Source organism: Salmo trutta, chromosome 21 (assembly GCF_901001165.1).
Source record: "Salmo trutta chromosome 21, fSalTru1.1, whole genome shotgun sequence".
Taxonomy (NCBI): Eukaryota; Metazoa; Chordata; class Actinopteri; order Salmoniformes; family Salmonidae; genus Salmo; species Salmo trutta.
This window is the reverse complement of record NC_042977.1, coordinates 16,413,311-16,436,374: the sequence shown is the minus strand read 5'-3', so window position 1 is coordinate 16,436,374 and position 23,064 is coordinate 16,413,311. Positions and strand designations below refer to the sequence as shown.

Genomic DNA, 23,064 nt, shown 5'->3' with positions numbered 1-23,064 from the left:
TGCTTACTAAATTAAAAACAAATAAATCAGGAGCTTTTAATTTGAAGGGTTGCCTTGGCTTCCGATTTTCTCCTGCTGTTAAATGTCGCTAACGTACTGAGTTAGAAATGAAAACAAGTGAAAAATGCAATCTTGACACACATAGCATGATTTAGTGCAGATAAAGGACATGTTTTTTGTTTACTGTTTAGTCCTTAAACAGTTTCTGCATAGAATACGTGCAATGCATATGTCTGATGAAATGAAATTGTGCACCATAGATCATGTTGCTAGCCAGCTACCTACCCTACCCCAGCATGCATCTCGTTACTCCCTTGGTCGGCAGAGGGAAACATGGCGTCGATAAGTAAATACTTGACAGCCAAGAACTCCTCTATAGCAGGTGCCACAATCGTTGCCTTGTATCTTCTCAAGAGAAGACATGCAGCCCAATTAAATTGGTAAGTTAAGCCTTGACAACTATTTTGTAGCTAAAGTGGCGACCATCATAATGCTTAACTGATGTAGCCAACATTGACTAGCTACTAGCAAGTCAGACAAGAATAAGATTTGCCACCGAGACAAGTTGCAGTTTGACGATGACATTGAATGAGAGTTTTCTGTTATTTGAACATACTGTTTTAGATATGTAGTAGTTTATGGAGTTGATGTTCTCTACTGACACCCGGTGGTGGGTGCTGTCATTGAATTGAATTGAATTGAATTGAATTGCCTGCCTGCTCGCCGGTTGGTCAGATTTCCAAGGACTAACAATAGTCAGAGTTTCCTTCCATGGCTTCATCCATAGACCCGTACTGTTATGACAGGCTTCATCACTGTTTTCTGTTTAGGGGGAAAAGATCATCAGAGCTACAGTTGAGCAAAGATGTAAGTGCATGTAGACAATAAATGTAACCAATACTCATACCGCATTCAATGTTTAAATTGCTCTTACATAGGGTTGGAAATTTTCCCGGAAATTTTCAATGGGAAGTTAAGCTCGGGAATTTTGGGAATTTTGCTTACATTAATCAAAAAGTTAGCATATAACAGTGAACCTTTTTTTGTGGGATACATATAAGGCAATTATAGGTCTTGTGGCATATTTTGGTTAAACTATCCCCAATTCAATGGAATTGCAACCCTCTGCATGCACAGTGCATTTCCATCACATGTGCAGCTGATTCTCAAGATCTTGCACACTAATGAGATGCTATTGAGCCCACACTACTACACTGTCTGAGTCAAGGACTACATGCTTTCTGGTAAGTTTTGATTACAATACTGGTTGGGGTGAATATATTTTATGACATACATGAGTTTTTGTTAACTAGTAAATAGTAGCCTACAGCAAAGTGTGTTTAAATCATTTCTAACTTTCAATTTCTGCTAGTTAGTTTTTGCTAGCATGTGGGTTTTAGCTTGCTTGAGTCTGCTAACTGAGGAGTGTTAATTCACCTGTTTCCATACACGTTTCATTTAAAACATTTATCTTACAAAGGAGTTGTTTCGCTGTAACTGCTTAACTATTTATATGTACATGGAATTGTATTTGTTTTATTTTGATTTTTTTTTTATTAATCTTTACAGGAAAATGCCACGGGCACTATCTGATGTGTGGAGACATTTCACTGCAGCTAATGTAGAAGGAAAAGCTGTGTACATTTGCAAATACTGTGCCAAATCAAATGTGAAGAATGCAACAAAGATGCAGAATCATCTAGCCAAGTGCCTAAATTTTCCTCTGTGCTCACAACAAACAATCTCTGACAAAAGTCCCTCTAGTTCTATTCGAGGTGAAAAGGATGAATCAGACACCTTATCCATAGCAACAGTTCATGGTCCTCCTGGAAGTAGGAGGTTTTTTTTACTCATTGGAGGAACGTAGTCAGAGATGCTGATGAATGTCTTGCTCAAGCTGTGTATGCAACTGGTTCACCTCTGATGCTCACAGGCAATGTGTATTGGAAGAGATTTCTGAATGTTATTCGCCCAGCATACACCCCTCCAACCAGACATGCTTTATCTACTCATTTGCTGGATGCAGAGGTCAACAGAGTTCAAGTAAAGGTCAAGCAAATCATAGAGAAAGCAGAATGTATTGCAATCATCTCTGATGGGTGGTCGAATGTTTGTGGGCAAGGCATAATTAACTACATCATCTCCACCCCTCAACCAGTATTCTACAAGAGCGCAGACACAAGGGACAACAGACACACTGGTCTCTACATTGCAGATGAGCTGAAGGCAGTCATCAATGACCTTGGACCACAGAAGGTATTTGCACTGGTGACAGACAGTGCTGCGAACATGAAGGCTGCTTGGTCTAATGTGGAGGAGGCCTACCCTCACATCACACCCATTGGCTGTGCTGCTCATGCATTGAATCTGCTCCTCAAGGACATCATGGCACTGAAAATAATGGATACACTCTACAAGAGAGCCAAGGAAATGGTTAGGTATGTGAAGGGTCATCAAGTTATAGCAGCAATCTACCTCACCAAGCAAAGTGAGAAGAATAAGAGCACCACATTGAAGCTGCCCAGTAACACCTGTTGGAGTGGTGTTGTCATCATGTTTGACAGTCTCCTGGAGGCCAGTACAAATTGTTTATTTTTTTAATTGTATGAAATGTATGTATTCACTACTGTAAGTCGCTCTGGATAAGATCGTCTGCTAAATGACTAAAATGTAAAATGTAAATGGAGGGGAAGGAGTCTCTCCAAGAAATGGCCATATCACAGTCTGCTGATATGGACAGCCCCATCAAGAGGATCCTCCTGGATGATGTATTTTGGGAGAGAGTGGTAAGCAGCCTGAACTCCTGAAACCTATAGCAGTAGCCATTGCACGGGTTGAGGGAGACAATGCCATCCTGTCAGATGTTCAGACTCTGCTTGCAGATGTAAGAGAAGAAATTCGTACTGCCCTGCCCACTTCACTGTTGCTCCAAGCAGAGGAAACTGAAGTTCTGAAATGCATAAAAAAGCGTGAAGACTTCTGCCTGAAGTCCATACATGCCGCAGCGTACATTTTGGACCCCAAGTATGCTGGCAAGAGCATCCTGTCTGGTGCAGAGATCAACAAGGCCTATGGTGTCATCACTACTGTGTCTCGCCACCTTGGTCTGGATGAGGGCAAGGATCTTGGCAGTCTGGCGAAGTACACTTCCAAGCAAGGGCTTTGTGATGGAGATGCAATATGGCAGTCGTGCCAACATATCTCATCAGCCACCTGGTGGAAGGGACTTTGTGGATCTGAGGCTCTTTCCCCTGTTGCCTCCATCATCCTCCAAATCCCACCAACATCAGCCGCCTCAGAGCGCAACTGGTCCTTGTTTGGGAACACACACACCAAAGCACGCAACAGGCTGACCAGTACAAGGGTTGAAAAATTGGTGGCCATCCGGGCAAATTTGAGGCTTTTTGAGCCTGACAACGAGCCATCCTCAACAGGGTTAGAAAGTGACAGTGAAGATGAGGCCTCAGAGTCTGATGTTCAAGAGTTGGACATTGATGAGGTCCAGGGAGAAGACATGGAAGCCTGAGAAGAAGACAACCAAAGCTTTAGTTTCTATACTATCATTTTACAGATGTATGTTGAAAACGTTTTTGGGAGATGCGATGGATCATTGGGATCATTCAATATCCCCTTTATTTTGTTGTTCAGTGAAATCATCCCATCTGAATTGTCAACTCATTTAATTAAAGTTCAATTTGTAACTAAATCGTTTTTTTTTTTTTCTATTGGAAGGATTTAATCATTTGGAATTATGTCTACTTATGATAAGGTAAACGGTTTATGTTTCTGTCTCCATATGATATGGTAAATATATCCAATGCAAAGAAAGCATCTACATTTTAAATGATAGTAATTTGCATAAATTCCCGTTAAATCCTATATATTCCCGTTAATTCCCACGGAAAGTTTCCACCTCTGAATATTCCCCAAAATGTGCAACCCTACTCTCACCACACCAATGGCCAAAATCTTAGCAATAATGTCAATATCCACAAACTTTAGCCCCTGATTTAAGAAGCAGGACTGAGTCGGTGAGATTTAAATTAGAGTTTATTTGTCTGATTCATCGGTAAATGTTTGGTGTGATGTGTGGCAGGAGGCCAAGCAGGAAAAGACGGTGGTGGACAAGGTGTTCTTTGCACGTGTCATGAAGATAGTGAAAATCATGGTTCCTGGAGTGTTCTGCAAAGAGGTATGAGCTTTTTGACAAACCTGTTACTTTGAATGCGCTTTAACATTTTCATCTTGATTCAAATCATTTCTCAATTGCTGTACGGACATGTGTTGAGATGTTACACAATACATCTCCCATTCCCTTGTGTTTGCCTATTTCTGGTCATCTATCTGCCTATAGTCAGGATACTGTCTCCTCATCGCTGCTATGCTGGTGGCCAGAACCTACTGTGATGTGTGGATGATCCAGAATGGAACCATGATCGAGAGGTAGGACTGCATAGAAAACCCTATTGCACACCAACACTTAAGTTCACACCAGCGACACTTTCTGAAGCAACTTCAACGTGAAGTACTTGTTTTAGCACTATTTGTCTTATTCGACAGCTCGTAATCATCCTCTCTATTCCTCCACAGTGGAATCATTAGCAGAGATGTCAATCTCTTTAAGAAGCACTTTTATTACTATATTGCTGCCATACCAGGGGTAAACTAGTGTCCATGCTACATTTGCATGAAAACTTTGGCCAAGCACTAAACCCCTATATAACACTGTGCTGCTTGTGGTGCCCGGTAGCAGAATATGATTAAGTGCTTATGAATTTACTTGTGTATTGTTGTTGCGCTTTAATTGCATTTGTGGACATCACTGGTCTTGAAGGGTTGCGGGCCTGCACATATTAGAAATATATTTTTTAACCTTCTAGTCATTTCACGTAATCCTGGTACAATAGGTTATTTTCTAGAGCGGGTTTCATTTTGTGGTTGGGGTGGTAAAAGATGAATAAAGAAATTGTATCCCCGCAGCCCTACAGGACCAAACTGGGCCAAGTTATGAATTAGATTATTCTTAGTTTGTTTTGTGTCCATTTTGCAAACCCCATCCTGCTTTGTTGACCTCTCACCAGTGGCTTTTTCCACTGTTCAGTAATTTATCAGGATACTGGTGGTCGCCTTTCACAATCCACGCCTTTCACAATCGCCCCAACTAGTTGGGTCAGTTTCAGGGGCTGACAATCCACAGAACGAACACCTCTGGTTTTAAATGTAGAAAGTATGACCCCACTTTTGCCCTGTGTGTGTGTTCACTTTGCATGTTGGTTTGCAGTGCAATCATTGGTCGTTCAACAAAAGATTTCAAGAGGTTCTTGTTCAACTTTATAAAAGTCATGCCATTTGTAAGTGCAACTTTCATACAATTTTTCTAGCTTATGTGTTTTCTTAATTGTCTTTTACCACCCGTGGATATTTTAAATATATATTTATAATTATATATAACATTATAATTTGTAATTCTACACATGACACACTCTATACAGTATATTTGATCATGTACAGTTGAAGTCAGAAGTTTACATTCACTTAGGTTGGAGTCATTAAAACTCATTTTTCAACCACTCCACAAATTTCTTGTTAACAAACTATAGTTTTGGCAAGTCGGTTAGAACATCTACTTTGTGCATGACACAAGTAATTTTTCCAACAATTGTTTACAGACAGATTATTTCACTTATAATTCACTGTATCACAATTCCAGGGGTCAGAAGTTTACATACACTAAGTTGACTGTGCCTTTAAACAGCTTGGAAAATTACAGAAAATTATGTCATGGCATTAGAAGCTTCTGCTAGGCTAATTGACATCATTTGAGTCAATTGGAGATGTACCTGTGGATGTATTTCAAGGCCTACCTTCAAATTCAGTGCCTCTTTGCTTGACATCATGGGAAAATCAAAAGAAATCAGCCAAAACCTCAGAACAAAAATTGTAGACCTCCACAAGTCTGGTTCATCCTTGGGAGCAATTTCCAAACGCCTGAAGGTACCACGTTCATCTGTACAAACAATAGTACGCAAGTATAAACACCATGGGACCACGCAGCCATCATACCGCTCAGGAAGGAGACGCGTTCTGTCTCCTAGAGATGAACGTACTTTGGTGCGAAAAGTGCAAAACATTCCCAGAACAACAGCAATGGACCTTGTGAAGATGCTGGAGGAAACGGGTACAGAAATATCTATATCCACAGTAAAACGAGTCCTATATCGACATAACCTGAAAGGCCGCACAGCAAGGAAGAAGTCATTGCTCCAAAACCGCCATAAAAAAGCCAGACTACAGTTTGCAACTGCACATGGGGACAAAGATTGTACTTTTTGGAGAAATGTCCTCTGGTCTGATGAAACAAAAATAGAACTGTTTGGCCATAATGACCATTGTTATGTTTGGAGGAAAAATGGGGAGGCTTGCAAGCTAAAGAACACCATCCCAACCGTGAAGCACGGGGGTGGCAGCATCATGTTGTGGGGGTGCTTTGCTGCAGGAGGGACTGGTGCACTTCACAAAATAGATGGTTTCATGAGGAACGAAAATTATGTGGATATATTGAAGCAACATCTCAAGACATCAGTCAGGAAGTTAAAGCTTGGTCGCAAATGGGTCTTCCAAATGGACAATGACCCCAAGCATACTTCCAAAGCTGTGGCAAAATGGCTTAAGGACAACAAAGTCAAGGTATTGGAGTGGCCATCACAAGGCCCTGACCTCAATCCTATAGAAAATTTGTGGGCAGAACTGAAAAAGCGTGTGTGAGCAAGGCCTACAAACCTGACTGTTACACCAGCTCTGTCAGGAGGAATGGGCCAAAATTCACCCAACTTATTGTGGGAAGCTTGTGGAAGGCTACCTGACACGTTTGACCCACTGGGAACGTGATGAAAGAAATAAAAGCTGAAATAAATCACTCTCTCTACTATTATTCTGACATTTCACATTCTTAAAATAAAGTGGTGATCCTAACTGACGTAAACAGGGAATTTTTACTGGGATTAAATGTTATGATTTGTGAAAAACTGAGTTTAAATGTATTTGGCTAAGGTGTACGTAAACTTCCGACTTCAACTGTACTTATGATCCTACTGTAAAACAGGTAGCCTCATGATTTGTGAATTGTGGTTTAGGATGGGGTTAATATTGTGCCTATTAGGGAGAGAGTTTGTGTGTGTAATTTTGGGGGAGTCTGTACTAAAACAAAGATCCTGCCTGATTACTAACAGACTGGTGATCCCTGGCCTATAAGCCTTTGAGTTTTTATGAGGTTATTATGATTCTTCTGATTTAGTTACTCAGTGCATAAATGCCATTGGTTTGGTATACTCGCACTATAAAATGTCATGCACTTCTTTTTAAATGAGACCGCTATCATGGCCCGTTTCCCTGTTTTCAGATCTCGCTAGTCAACAACTTCCTGAAGCTGGGCCTGAATGAACTGAAGCTCTGTTGCCGGGTTCGACTCACCAAGCACCTCTATGACGAGTACCTGCAGTAAGTCCTTCTGATACCTGCTTCTTGGAGAGAAAATGTGTGTCTTTAATACTTACTGATGTGAGGAACAATGACTTCAGAAGCTCAAAGTAATAGAAAATACATAGCACACCTGCCAAACTCGGGTTTCATGTTTTCACCACACCATCCTCCCATCCCCTCTCCAGAGGTTACACATACTATAAGATTGGTAACCTGGACAACCGCATCGGTAACCCTGACCAGCTGCTGACCCAGGACGTGGAGAGGTTCTGTAACAGTGTGGTGGACCTCTACTCCAACGTCAGCAAGGTAACCTGCACTTTAATAGCCCGGTTATACCAGACTGAATGCTTCAGACTTATGAAACTATGGTGAGTGCACCATTTGTCGCGCTAAACCAGGCTACTAAAAAAAATCCTCTGTTGTAGAGACAACAAATGCTGCTCAAAGCCTGATACAATGTACTGCTATTGACCATACACTGCGCCTGTGATAAGTAGACTTGATTTTTTCCCCCCACCTTCAGCCTTTATTGGACATCGGCCTGTACATCTTCAAGTTGACCTCAGCCATTGGTGCACAGGTGAGTCTTGATCTCTCTAATGTAGTGTTAGGTTCTAAATAAAGAGTAAAAACTCACAGATGACTATTAAAGCCGAAACCAAGTTTATTCGCCCAAAGAGTCAGACAGCTGAACAGACAAAGACATCTTCACACAAGCACTAGTACAGTATTTAAACCTTCCTCCTATGCTGAGTCTCCTCCTTACACATCTGAACAGCCAATACACCTCCTTTGCTAAATAGAACTTTAGTGATATCTGTTCTTCCTCTCTTCATCTGACCTGACCTCGGCCCCAAATTCCTCACTCCTCCCCATAGGATCCCTGATGTCTAACAATAACATATTCTGACAGAATGTAAACGCTCTACATTCCCCTCACTCCCACAGTGACATTAGGATTTTTCATATATTCAAGTTTAGAAGTCAGAACCCATCAGTAGCCTCCTATGCCTATATCTAGTTTCAATTGAAACCATGAAAATGGTCATCCCCAATGCATCCGCACAGTAGAATAGAGTTTCTAACGCTTCTACTCTACATACATCTATCCCCCACAGGGTCCTGCCTGTATGATAGGATACCTGATGTTCTCTGGGCTCATCCTGACACGTCTGCGGAGGCCCATCGGGAAGATGACGGTCATGGAGCAGAGGTACGAGGGAGAGTACCGATTCGTCAACTCTCGCCTCATCACCAACAGGTCAGTCAGACGCGCACCTCTCCTTTCCACTGTTCCTCCTCTCTTCTGCTTTTTTGGACAAATCGTCGTTCATGTTCTTTTTCCACTGTGAAAATAAAAGGTTGAATGTTTTGTTTCCAACAGTGAAGAGATTGCCTTCTACAATGGAAACCTGAGGGAGAAGCAGACCATTCACTCTACCTTCCAGAAGCTGGTGAGAGGGTTTAGGACTTTCAATGTATCAGTGGCGGTAGTTGACTTACTATGGTGTCAGACAAGACCTATACTGTGGTGGATATACAATGTCTTACGTTACATTCTGCCCCTTTTACCCCTAGGTGGATCATTTACACAATTTCATTGTCTTCCGCTTTTCAACGGGTTTTGTGGACAGCATCATTGCTAAGTGTGAGAATGCTTGTCTTGTCATTGATTGGAAGTTTGTAGTATTATCATTTGCGGTATTTCTATAATCTCCACTGATGTGGTTTAGTAGTAGCAGAGATAAATACTTGTTTTTCCCACCTCTGTAGATATTGCCACTGTTGTCGGGTACCTGGTGGTGAGCAGGCCGTTCCTGAACCACACACACCCACGCCACCTACACAGCACCCACGCTGAGCTGCTAGAGGTGAGGAGAGACAAGGGGAGTGTGTGTGTGTGTGTGTTCTGTATGGTTCAGAGCCTAACTTCCCCCTCTGTTTCTCATTCAGGACTATTACCAGAGTGGGCGTATGTTGCTGAGCATGTCTCAGGCCCTGGGCAGGATCGTCCTGGCTGGCAGGGAGATGAGCAGGCTCTCAGGGTCAGTCATACACCATACTCTTATCACACAACTGGTTTGGTGCTTCACTGGTAGCCTGAATGCCCATCTGTTTGCACTACCATGCTGACTCCCTGTCAGTTATTGCGATAAGAGTTCCAATATTTACATAACCCTTGAGATTGGAGGGTAGTTGTGGGGGTTATCGAATCAGGATCCTATCCTCTGTTCTCCTCGACCTCATTAATGATAGAATGCTCATTCATATTTGAAGATTGGTGTGAGGCCAGACTGTTTGGCTTGACCATGACAGAAATTGAGTAAGCAGGAACACGAACAGATCTGGAAACTATTGAGACGTTGACCCAGTAAACCATTGAACCAATTGGTGTGTATCCAATGGTTAATTGGTTCGTTGGATCAATAGTTAGCTGGTTCAATTGTTTGTTTGTTCAAGGGTTCAGCAAGTCAATGGTTTACTTGTTCAGAGTTTATGGTTCACCAGTCTCGGGTCTCTCCACTTGTTCTTCTCTCCCTCCGTCTGCTGTGGCCTCCTCAATGACTCCTACTGTCCCCTCCTCACTGAGTCCTGCTGTCCCCCTACAGGTTCACCGCTCGCATCACCGAGATCATGAAGGTCCTGAAGGAGCTGAACTCTGGGAAATACGAGAGGACCATGGTCTCTCAGCAGGGAGGCAGAGGTGACCGCTGCATGTTCCCTGATAATGTATTGAGGATGATGCTGTTGTTGGATAGTAGTCTCATGTGGAAGTAGTGTCATGCAGGAAAATTAAAACCTATTACTAGTTGAAGTGCAAGATGGTTGCTTTTGGGATTTTCTTTTGTCATACATTTTCAGATAGTGAATCGCTAGATAGAATCACCCTGGTCCCAGGAAGTGGTGAAATCATCAACAAAGACAAGATCATCAAGTAGGTGTTTAACAGATACATGTATTATAGCAGTAGAATAAACAAGATGAAATGGTTCATAAAGTAGGCATCACCTGGTTTGACATTAATTTTCCTTGTGTCTCAGGTTTGAGCATACACCTCTTGCAACGCCTAATGGGGACATTCTTATCAAAGATCTCAGCTTTGAGGTGAGTATCTCAAAGGATCAACTCCGTACTGAACCATTTGATACAATTCATGAAATCTAAAGACCCATGATGATGGTTGTGGGACTGTTTCATCTGTAAGTGCAGACAGCTGAACTGTGCCTTCCCTTCATCTGCTAACTTAAGGTGACATCAGGGACAAACGTCTTGGTGTGTGGCCCCAACGGCTGTGGGAAGAGCTCTCTCTTCAGAGTCCTGGGAGAGGTATGAGAGATCAACAATTTGACGAAAAGGCCTGTTATGCTGCTTAAGTGTTAAAGTTTTCCACTCATGGGTATTAATGGATGTCTGTCTCTTAGCTCTGGCCTCTGTTTGGTGGCCGTCTCACCAAACCTGAGAGAGGGAAGCTCTTCTACGTTCCCCAGAGGCCATACATGACCCTAGGCTCTCTGAGAGATCAGGTGATCTACCCAGATACAGTGGAGGACCAGAGGAGGAAGGGGACCTCTGATAAGGTAGTCGACCAAGCCAATCACATCTCTTTACTAGGCCATATCCAATCACAGCAGCCCTTTACTGGACCATATATCCCATCACATCTGCTCTTCATTGTACCAAGATATTGTAAGTAGAGGTCGACCGATTGTGATTTTTCAACGCCGATACCGATTATTGGAGGACCCAAAAAAGCCGATGCGGATTAATAATAAATTAAATAAAAATTAAATAATAAACATTAAAAAATATATAAAATAAAAATAAATAAAAAAATACATAAATACATTTTTTTAAATATATATATATATATATATATATATATATATATATATATATATATATATATATATTATTTTTTTAAATTATTTTTTATTTTTACATTTGTAATAATGACAATTACAACAATACTGAATGAACACTTAATATAATACATCAATAAAATCAATTTAGCCTCAAATAAATAATGAAGCATGTTCATTTTAATAATGCAAAAACAAAGTGTTGGAAAAGAAAGTAAAAGTGCAATATGTGCCATGTAAAAAAGCTAACGTTTAAGTTCCTTGCTCAGAACATGAGAACATATGAAAGCTGGTGCTTCCCTTTAACATGAGTCTTCAATATTCCCAGGTAAGAAGTTTTAGGTTGTAGTTATTATAGGAATTATAGGACTATTTCTCTATACGATTTGTATTTCATATACCTTTGACTATTGGATGTTCTTATAGGCACTTTAGTATTGCCAGTGTAACAGTATAGCTTCCGTCCCTCTCCTCGCTCGAACCAGGAACACATCGACAACAGCCACCCTCGAAGCAGCGTTACCCATGTAGAGCAAGGGGAACAACCACTCCCAAGTCTCAGAGCAAGTGACGTTTGAAACGCTATTAGCGCGCACCCCGCTAACTAGCTAGCCATTTCACATCGGTTACACCAGCCTAATCTTGGGAGTTGATAGGCTTGAAATCATAAACAGCGCAATGCTTGAAGCACAGCGAAGAGCTGCTGGCAAAACGCACGAAAGTGCTGTGTGAATGAATGCTTATGAGCCTGCTGCTGCCTACCACCGCTCAGTCAGACTGCTCTATCAAATTATAGACTTAATTATAATATAATACACACACAGAAATACGAGCCTTAGGTCATTAATATGGTCGAATCCGGAAACTATCTTACATTGCACAACCTTCAATGTTATGTCATAATTACGTAAAATTCTGGCAAATTAGTTCGCAACGAGCCAGGCGGCCCAAACTGTTGCATATACCCTGACTCTGCGTGCAATGAACGCAAGAGAAGTGACACAATTTCACCTGGTTAATATTGCCTGCTAACCTGGATTTCTTTTAGCTAATTATGCAGGTTTAAAAATATATACTTCTGTCTATTGATTTTAAGAAAGGCATTGATGTTTATGGTTAGGTACAGTCGTGCAATGATTGCTTTTTTCGAAAATGCGCTTTTGTTAAATCATCCCCCGTTTGGCGAAGTCGGCTGTCTTTGTTAGGAAGAAATAGTCTTCACAGTTCGCAACGAGCCAGGCGGCCCAAACTGCTGCATATACCCTGACTCTGTTGCAAGAGAAGTGACACATTTTCCCTAGTTAAAATAAATGTATGTTAGTAGGCAATATTAACTAAATATGCAGGTTTAAAAATATATACTTGTGTATTGATTATAAGAAAGGCATTGATGTTTATGGTTAGGTACACGGAGCAACGTGTACCTAAGCGATTATATGCAACGCAGGACAGGCTAGATAAACTAGTAATATCATCAACCATGTGTAGTTAACTAGTGATTATGATTGATTGTTTTTTATAAGATAAGTTTAATGCTAGCTAGCAACTTACCTTGGCTTCTTACTGCATTCGCGTAACAGGCAGGCTCCTCGTGGAGTGCAATGTAAAGCAGGTGGTTAGAGCATTGGACTAGTTAACTGTAAGGTTGCAAGATTGAATCCCCGAGCTGACAAGGTAAAAATCTGTCGTTCTGCCCCTGAACAAGGCAGTTAACCCACCGTTCCTAGGCCGTCATTGAAAATAAGAATGTGTTCTTAACTGACTTGCCTAGTTAAATAAAGGTGTAAAAAGAACAACAAAAAAATCGGCCAAATCGGCGCCCAAAAATAACGATTTCCGATTGTTATGAAAACTTGAAATTGGCCCTAATTAATCGGTCATTCCGAATAATCGGTCGACCTCTAATTGTAAGGCCCCTCAAATAGAACGGTCATACATGGCCTCTGTCAGTAGGGTATGTCAGAGCACACACACACATGCACAGAGACACTCCTTGAGCAAACAGCACACATAGCTTTGTGTGTATGTGTGTGCACGTCTCTGTGACATGCTGTGTTTGTTGTGCTGGGGAACAGGTGCTGAAGGAGTACCTGGACAACGTCCAGCTAGGTCACATTCTGGAGCGGGAGGGCGGCTGGAACACGGTGCAGGACTGGATGGACGTCCTCAGTGGAGGAGAGAAACAGAGGATGGCTGTAAGTCCAAAGAAAATAATAGTGAAGATGTCGGTCATTCTTTTTTGTCTCTTCACAGCGTTTGTCTTGTGATGACTTGAGTCCATTTTACAAGCACATTGGGTTATAGAATGTGTGAAGGGAGCTTTTCATTGATCTGTCTCGCTGTCTCTTTCTATCTCTCTCTGTGTGGTATCTAGATGGCCCGTCTGTTCTACCATAAGCCCCAGTTTGCCATCCTGGATGAGTGCACCAGTGCTGTGAGTGTAGATGTGGAGGACTTCATCTACAGCCACTGTAGGACGGTAAGATGCAACACAGTAGACTATTCGTCAGATGATAAATTATCAGGTAATTTGTCAATATATTGATGATTTATTAAAAAATATATTGAGCGGACCAAGTACTTTGAGGTTGCTCTAAAGCGGAAAGGTGGAATAAACGAGTCGGGAGCAGATTTTCTTACATTGAACAAAGTTCTCTTTTGAGGCATTCAACAATCAAGGATGATCTCACAAGGAAAACACAAATCATCTTCTTTACAGGAACAAGGAACACAAGGTGAGTAACTTTTAACTATAAGATAAACTACGTGTGTGTCACCGCCTTAACTATCCGTTTGTGGATAGCTCCCGTCGGGTGGTGGTGCGGATCCGTGGTTGCCATTCCCAAGAGGTAGTTTGTCCTCTTCTTCTCCCTTCCGTCCAGTAAGTCCTCTCCTTTGGAGAAGCAATCACTCTTTTTTTCCCCTCCAGTCTCCCCCACTGCTGGTTCCCTCCTCTGTCTTGTAGGGGGAAGAGAATAGTCATTAGTACCGTCAGCTGTGCTACTGGGCTACTGTCCGTGGGACCAGCCTGCCCCCTGGTGGTCCTTCCACATACCTCCTCCCTCAGGAACGGACCGGAGGGTCGGGCGCCAGACGCGCCGTCTTGGTCGCTTCGGGAAGTGCGTCCGCATTCACGTTCCTCGATCCGGCCCTGTGGATGACATGGAAAGAGAATGGTTGTAATGCAAGAAACCAAGAAACCATCTGGCTATTCTGTTATTGTTTCTCTTACCGGCCATCCACATGAGGGGAACATGGTCAGTAACGAGGGCGAACCTACGCCCGAGTAGGTAGTACCGGGGATACTTGAGGGCCCACTTAATGCTAGGGCCTCTTTCTCTACGGTAGCATATCTCCGTTCCTGATCACTGAGCTTTCTACTTATGAAGAGAATAGGCCTCCCTGCTTCACCTTTACCCTGAGCTAGGACGGTCCTGAGCCCCGTATTTGAGGTGTCTACCTGCACAGTGAACTCTTGGGAGAAGTCAGGAGCCTGCAGGACGGGATCAGAGCGCAAGATATATTTTAGCAACTGGAAGGCGTCTTCCGTCTCTTCCTTCCATGCTACACAGTTTGGCAGGTTTTTCTTGATAAGGTTTGTGAAGGGGGTGGCAATGGTTGCATATCTAGGGATAAAACGGCGATAATATCCCGTTATCCCCAAGAAGGCTCAGACGTCCCGCTTCGTCTGGGGCTGAAGCCAGTCCCGAATTGCCCTCGTCTTTTCTGTTCCCCATGGTGCATCCCAGGTATTCCGCTTCGGACAGACCCAGGCAGCATTTTTTTGGATTGGCTGTCAGCCCTGTAGCCTACAGGCTCACGAGCACCGCCCCCAAATCGCAGGAGCTGGCTATCCCAGTCCTCTCTGTGTACGACCACATCGTCTGTGTACTCTTGATGGGGCCGTAGAATAGCATCCATGAGGCGTTGGAAAGTTGCCGCAGTCCGAAGGGCATCCTCACATATTGAAAAAGCCCCTCCGCTGTGGCGAAGGCAGTCTTTGGGCGGTCCTCAGGAGCCACGGAGCGGAGCATGGGATACGCGTCAAACGTAGAGATGACGTTTACACCCCTAAAGTCATTGCAGAGCCTCATACTACCGTCAGGTTTGGGGACCGGGACTGGACCACTCGCTCGTAGATGGCTTGGTCACCCTCATCCTCAGCATCACCCTTACCTCGTTCTTACCTCGTGCGTGCCTCAGGAATCCTGTAAGGCCGGATATGGACCTTCTCGCCGGGTTCAGTGTGGATATGGTGAAACAGGACATTTGCTTGTCCTGGGAAGGGAGAGAATACCCTGCCGAATTGCATAATCAGCTTGTCTAGCTGTCTCGACTGCTCCGGCAGGAGAGTTCGGCCACGGCACACCTGTATCAGGGCATCCTCTTTTTCCTTGTCCTCTCTTCCATGGTACTTCTTCAGCAGGTTGATATGATAGTTGGACCTTCTTCCTCCTGTCAGGTTGCTTGATGCGATAATTGACCGGTGAGACCCTTTCCGTTACCTCGTAGGGCTCCCTCCATTGTGCCAGCAAGCAGTGTTCGGCAGTGGGCACGAGTACCATCACTTTCTCTCCTACGGTGAACTCCCTGGGTGTCGCTGACTTATCTTAGGCCCGGCCTTGAGTCTGTTGCGCCTTCTCCATATGCTCCTTTACTATGGGCCAGACTGCCGACAGGCCATCCCGCATCAGGGTAACATGTTCTATCGTCGACCGGAATGGGCAGGGTTGGGCTTACCAGGTCTCCTTGGCTAAATCGAGGATCCCTTGACATGGTCTGCCGTACAGCAATATGAACAGGGAAAACCCTGTGGATGCCTGGGGTACTTCACGCAGGGCAAACATTAAGTGGGGCAGAAGCATGTCCCAGTTTTTCCTGTCTCTGGACACCACTCTTCTCAACATGCTTTTAATCGTTTTGTTCATGCGTTCGCACAAACTGTCTGTCTGTGGGTGGAAAATGCTTGTGCGTATCTGTTGAACCTGGTATAACCGACACAGGTCCTTCATCAACCGGGACATGAATGGGGTTCCCTGGTCGGTTAGGATCATCTTGGGAAGGCCCACCCGGGAGAACAGCATGAACAATTTCTTGGTGATTCCCTTTGACGACATGTTGTGAAGGGGTATGGCCTCGGGAACTTGGTAGCATAATCTACGACAAACAGGATGTACTCGTGTCCTCTGTCGGATTTCGGGAGGGGTCCCACGAGGTCCATAATGATGTGTTCAAAGGGGGTTTCTATAATGGGAAGAGCAATCAAAAGATTACGCAGGTGGGGCCGTACGCTGACATTGATCACACGTCCTACAATACCTGGCCACATCCCGGGTGACACAGGGCCAAAAGAACCTCTGCATGCTTATGTTGATCGTTTTGTCTCGTGCAAGGTGTCCTCCTAGGAAGTGGGAATGGGCTAGCTGTAGGACAGTATCCCTGTATGGTCTAGGCATCATTAGTAATTCCTGTTTTTCCCCCTTTCGTTGCACGACCCAATACAAGAGGCCCCACCTGATTTGCATAGTAGGGAAGAGAGGGCTCAACTGATCCATCAACATTTCTCCTATCCTTCACCTTCCTCATGGCATCCCGTAGGTCTGGGTCTCTATGCTGAGCGGTGTCCCGAACTGTCCCTTTCATTCTTGGGGCAGGTCGACCTCGGTAGAGGGGTGTGGAGGTTGTTCCCCATCCCCGTCGGGGGTGACCGAGGAGAATCCCTTCCAGGTTCCCTCCTCTGACGGGGCTTCAAATATATCCAGTAGCCTCTGGTCGCTCCTTTCTTCCTCCGTTGTGTATAACCCTTCGCAGGTGTCTTCATCGGACGTTTCCTGGAATAGCTGCTGTAGGCGTTGGATCTGTATTTCTTCCTCTGCTCCAGAGGATGAGGCCGAGGCTATATTTCCTTGTAGGGCTACTACCTTGGACTTGGTTTTTATCTTTCTGCTTTCCTGCGGTGGCCCGGACCTTGGTGTGTGATAGAGAGACTTGATCCCCTTTGTACGGTGCTTAAAGTAATCTGCCGAAGCTCCTTTATATAGGGGACAGTCTCTCCCGATCAATAATGGCACCTTAGTTGGGGGTACTTTCTGTTAAGTTCATGTTTTAAGTATCCCTATATTTCTGTTATTACGGGGCTATCACTCAGTCAAGAGTGCGCCTGCGCAGGAAGTTAGTTCGTTGATGGACCTAGCCGTGAGTGTAATGGCTACCTTGTAGTGTGTTCATACAGTATAGTAAACTTTGTTAAACTGGAACCTTGTCGTTGTGTCATTTCGAGTTAACATTGGTAGCAGAGGATGGTTAATAACTACAATGTGCTACCTCGCTTCGACGAGAAGAGGTCGTACGAAAGTTGGAAAAATGAAATTGGAATCTGGACACGGGTTACTAATCTGGACGCGAAAAAGCAAGCACTTGCGGTGGTATTATCGCTCGAGGGAAGAGCGAGAGATACAGCACTGGAAATATCCGTTGAGGATTTGAACAATGATGATGGTATGGGAACTTTGATCAGAGCACTGGATTCTGTATTTCTTAAAGAAGAGAGACCGTGCCTACGAGGCATATTCAAACTTTGACAGTGTTTCGAGAGATATTTCGGTTGCAATGACGGACTACATCATTGATTTCGAACAAAGGTACAATAGGATGCGCAAGTACGACATGGTTCTCCTGGATGCAGTGTTAGCTTTCACGTTGCTAGATACTGCCTGTCTAGATGGTAGGGAGAAACAGTTGGCTTTGTCTGCTTGTACTGTACTGACATTTGCATCAATGAAGTCGGCACTAAAAAGAATTTTTGGTGAAAAGACGTCTGTCGCGCCGTTAACAGATGGAATGCAAGCGTGTGACGGAGCATATTACACTGAGCAGCAGAGAAAAGGCGCCAAAAAGTCACGTTCTCAAGACAACCTGAAGAGGGCGCCATTTCCCGGAACAAATCCACTGGACAAATATGGAAGGAGATCAAAATGTGCTGTTTGTCAAAGCACTTACCATTGGGTTAAAGACTGTCCTCATAAAAATGAATGAGTTAAACTAACAGAGGAAAATGTAAACACAGATATAGAGCAGTGTAACATTACACTGTTTTCAAATGAATCTGCTTCTGATACTGAGATTTTTATAGTTGAATCCTTAGGATCTGCTGTGATTGATACTGCATGTACACGCACAGTGTGTGGTCAGTGAACTAAATATGAAAGAAGTACAAAATATGATTGACACACCAAGCAACAGAGCTTTCAAATTTGGAGATGGGAGAATTGTCCATTCTACCAAGAGAGTTAAGATACCAGCAAAAATTGGTCAGACTAAGTGTCACATTGAAACAGAGGTGGTCCCTACAGATATCCCCTTACTATTAAGCAAAGCTTCCCTCAAGAAGGCAGGGGCTGTACTAGACATAAAAAATGACAAGGTAGTGATGTTTAAACAACCAGTGACTCTTGAACTTACTACCTCAGGCCACTATTGTGTGAACATTTTAGACAAAGACATCACACAGAGTCCATGCAAAAATGAGATTCGGACGGACACAGAGCACATGAACACAAAAGAAAAACACAAAGTATTGTTAAAGCTTCACAAACAGTTTGGACATGCTACAGTTGACAGACTTCAGAAGTTACTCAGCAGTTCAGGGAATAATGATGATGAGAGTATTTCCATTCTACAGCAGATAGTTAACAATTGTGAGACATGTAAAAAATACAGTAAACCTAAGCCCAAACCAGCTGTTGGTTTGCCACTAGCTTCCAAATACGAAACTGGAAACAAAGTGTACTACAAACGAGTTGACTGTCAAGAGTGGAAGGGACCGGGAGTAGTCATTGGCCAAGATGGTGTGGTGATATTTGTGAGGCACGGAGGCATCATTGTCAGGGTGCATCACTCAAGATTGCGGAAAGTAAATGATCAACAAGATAGAGGGGCTGTTGCTGAGAATCATCCTAATGAAAAGGAGACAGTAACAGACACAAACCTACCAGATGTCATATCCAATGATATGGACACTGAAACTGACACAGGAAATGGAGCAGAGACCTTCAAACATGCCACAGATAATACTGTTGAGCGTTCAAATGAGGAAAACATTCAACAACAGCCACATGTGTTAAGACAACATGGATGTTCCAATCTGAACCGTCATTGGACGAGCAGGAAAAGGAAAACACCAGAACTGGTACAACTTGCAGTACTCTGAACCAGTTACACTTTCTGGTACAACAGGGTCAGCTGACCTGTCACTTGTAGATAATCTCAGAATTGAACCAATGGAAAATCGAGAAAAACAGAATGACATTCAAAATGATGATGTACTTGAAACAAAGGACGTGTCATTTGACTCAGCTAAGCTAGATGAGCTCAGTAATTGGAGGAAAAATGGAGTGTTTGAGGAAGTTACAGACATTGGCCAAAAATGTGTCTCAACAAGGTGGGTGTGTACCCTTAAAGAGTCCTTAACTGGAATAGTGCCTAAAGCACGTCTAGTGGCTAGAGGTTTTGAGGAGCTGGCTGCTAAACAACTCCCAAAAGACTCACCGACATGCGCATCAGAGTCACTCAGATTGCTGATGTCCGTGATCTGCCAGAAAAAAATGGAAACTTAATTCCATAGACATCAAATCTGCATTTTTGCAGGGAACAGAGCTGTCAAGGGACATTCACATCCGACCTCCGCCTGAAGCTAAAAGCGAAGGAACACTGGAAACTAAAAAAGTGTGTGTATGGACTGGCAGATGCATCACTCTACTGGTACAACAAAGTCAAGGCAACAATGCTGAATACAGTTGGAAAAATGTCACAAGTGGATCCTACAGTCTTCTATTGGCTTGATCAAGACTGCAATGTGACTGGAGTACTTGCCTGTCATGTTGATGACTTTATCTGGGGTGGCTCACAGACCTTTGCTACAACTGTGATTCCACACCTCAAATCTGTTTTCCAGGTCGGCCGTGAGGAACATGATAATTTTTGTTATGTTGGCATAGAGTTTATTACAGTTGATGGGACAATACTGATGCAACAGGAGAGCTATATCAAGAATCTTCAACCCATTCACATGGATTCTTCAAGAGCCGTACAAAGGAATTCCCCTCTATGTGGAATTGAAGCTCATCAATTGAGGTCAAAGATAGGACAAATTTTATGGGTTGCTAGACAGAGTAGACCTGATGTAATGTTTGATGGTTGCAACTTGGCATCTAACACAAAACACGCCACTGTACAAACCATTCATGAGGCAAACAAAGTTGTTCGGAAACTGAAATCACAACAAGTGACTTTAAAGTTTCAGCATGTTGGAAAAGATGACTCTTTGAAACTAGTTGTCTTCAGTGATGCTTCGCTAGGGAACCTTACAGATGGAGGCACACAAGGTGGACATCTAATCGTGTTAATGGGTGAAGGAGGAAGATTCTCACCTATCTGTTGGCAGTCAAAAAGGATCAGAAGGGTTGTCCGAAGCACACTTGCTGGAGAAACACTTGCTCTTGCGGATGGAATTGACAATGCGATCTTTCTTGCAACTCTGTTCTCAGAGCTTACCACTGGTGAGACAAAATGGCACATTCTACCTGTAGTTTGTGTCACTGACAACTACTCATTAGTTGATGCTTTGAAGTCAACCAAGTCTGTCACAGAGAAAAGACTTCGTCTTGAGATTAGCAGCATCAAGGAACTTATTCAAGCACAGAGAATCCAGCGGAACAGCTTGCTGACTGTCTGACTAAAAAGGGAGCATCCGGTCTTGTGCTCCTACAGGCTCTCAGTAATGGAAAGTGGCAGCTTGAGTAATACAAATAAAAACTGTCACACAACCCATTTGTAATGGGGAACTTAAATAATACTTGGACATTTAATTATGTTGTTGATGTTTAATTTGTCTTTAAAGAAAAGGGGGAGATTGTTAAGTTCATGTTTTAAGTATCCCTATATTTCTGTTATTACGGGGCTATCACTCAGTCAAGAGTGCGCCTGATGGACCTAGCCGTGAGTGTAATGGCTACCTTGTAGTGTGTTCATACAGTATAGTAAACTTTGTTAAACTGGAACCTTGTCGTTGTGTCATTTCGAGTTAACACTTTCCCCGCCCTGACTGGACACCTTCCTTTCAGGGTGAGAATGGACAGATTCACGGTGGGGCAATAGTGGGTGTCTCCATGGATACAGGACACGGCTACTTTGTCTGGTAGCAGTGTTGCTGTGGTCACCATCTGCTCCTCCACTAACATAACCATACTTCCAGAATCGAGAATGGCTACCCACGTATCTGGAGAAGCAATCACTCTTTTTTCCTCCAGTCTCCCCCACTGCTGGTTCCCTCCTCTCTCTTGTAGGGAAAAGAGAATAGATCATTAGTACCGTCAGCTGTGCTTAATTGTCTCTGATCACCTTGACTCACATGCCGGGCTGAGCTACTATCCATGGGACCCTTCCACATATTGTGAAAGAGGAATGAAAAGGAACCAGGAAACTGATGCATGTTTACAGGATGCTGAGAAAGTGGTTTCTGAGCTTATGGGATGTCATATTTACCTTTCCTCAGGTGGGCATCACGCTGTTCACGGTTTCTCACAGGAAGTCTTTGTGGAAGCACCATGAGGTAAGTCCTTTCACACTGAATGAAGAAACATGAAATTACTGCATATAATACCAATAAAATGGAGGTGAGTACCAGCAACCTGTTATTTTTCCTTTTTTAAAATGCAAAGAGCATTTTCTTGCATCACCTATTTGCTTAGAGCATACTGTTCAAATTCTAACCAGTGATTTCTGTCTCTTCTCCAGTACTACCTGCACATGGACGGAAGGGGGAGCTATGAGTTCAAACCCATCACCCAGGAAACGGTGGCGTTTGGGTCATAACGATCTTAGCATAGCCAAGTATTGCGCACAGAGATGGTCCTAAGTAATTCTGTACTTCATGAAGCATAGAGCACAGAGGTCAAGTCCTAACATCTTAAAATGTTACGCTAGAGTATGAAGACTGAGCTCTCTTAATGTCAAGAGAGAAATACCTAAACCTGTACATTAAAGGAAGGGTCCACAATATGACATCATCATACATCTCTGTACACTTCCTGTTTACAGAAATAACAACAAAATGTACGTCTGCTGAGACCGACAGTATTGGTTCTTCCTTAGGGCAGATTTTGAATTCTGTTTATGCCTGGAAACAGGAAGTCGCCCCGCTGTGTATGATGATGTCATATTGCAGCCTACCATTTAAGGACGTGTGTGTCTGTACAGGTGAGTTTTAATTGTATATGAAGCAAATAATGTACTAAAAAGCTAGCCTTACCGATTTTGTTTTTCCCCGTTTTATTTCCGTTAATGTTGCATTGTTTTTAATTATTTAAAATGTTCAGTTTTGATGTTAATGAATTGAGATGTCAGAGTTCCATGAAGTGATGTTTTTTTTAAATGTTTGTCTAGTGCAGTTAAACACTGAAGTGCATTCTTCTTTCATGAAGCCAGTTACTGTATCTTAAGCATAGCTAGTCTGACGCAGTCAACTACAGTACATGTACCTGAAAATGTCTTGTCTCCTATAGTAAAATCCCTCAGCGGCTGCCTCTAAGGTACAGTAACTAAGTTGAGCTTTGATTATTTTGTTAAAAGGGGATTGAGGACATGGGAATTTTGTTTTCATAGGATGGTTCAAATGCAATCGCTATGAGCTGAACTACACATTAATATATATTTCTCAAAACAA

The 23,064-nt window shown here is 43.1% G+C and overlaps 1 protein-coding gene across 3 annotated transcripts; it reads left to right on the top strand.

The window, feature by feature from the left end:
* Nucleotides 1–39: 39 nt before the first annotated feature.
* Nucleotides 40–23,064, top strand: LOC115156814 (ATP-binding cassette sub-family D member 3). Of its 3 annotated transcripts, none has more exons than XM_029704522.1 (22): nt 40–440; nt 831–867; nt 4,097–4,192; nt 4,355–4,443; nt 4,591–4,660; nt 7,400–7,497; nt 7,665–7,788; nt 8,006–8,062; nt 8,601–8,743; nt 8,867–8,936; nt 9,061–9,130; nt 9,256–9,353; nt 9,436–9,527; nt 10,092–10,186; nt 10,345–10,417; nt 10,524–10,587; nt 10,732–10,809; nt 10,905–11,060; nt 13,418–13,537; nt 13,717–13,821; nt 21,895–21,951; nt 22,137–23,064. In XM_029704522.1, the coding sequence occupies exons 1-22, from the start codon at nt 334–336 to the stop codon at nt 22,212–22,214; spliced, it is 1,977 nt and encodes a 658-aa protein (XP_029560382.1). In that variant the 5' UTR covers nt 40–333; the 3' UTR covers nt 22,215–23,064. The 3 variants fall into 3 exon arrangements, with proteins under 3 accessions (XP_029560382.1, XP_029560381.1, XP_029560383.1); XM_029704521.1 differs by lacking the exon at nt 4,591–4,660 and adding an exon at nt 5,282–5,351 and having other exon boundaries at nt 53–440; XM_029704523.1 differs by lacking the exons at nt 40–440; nt 4,591–4,660 and adding exons at nt 3,733–3,769; nt 5,282–5,351.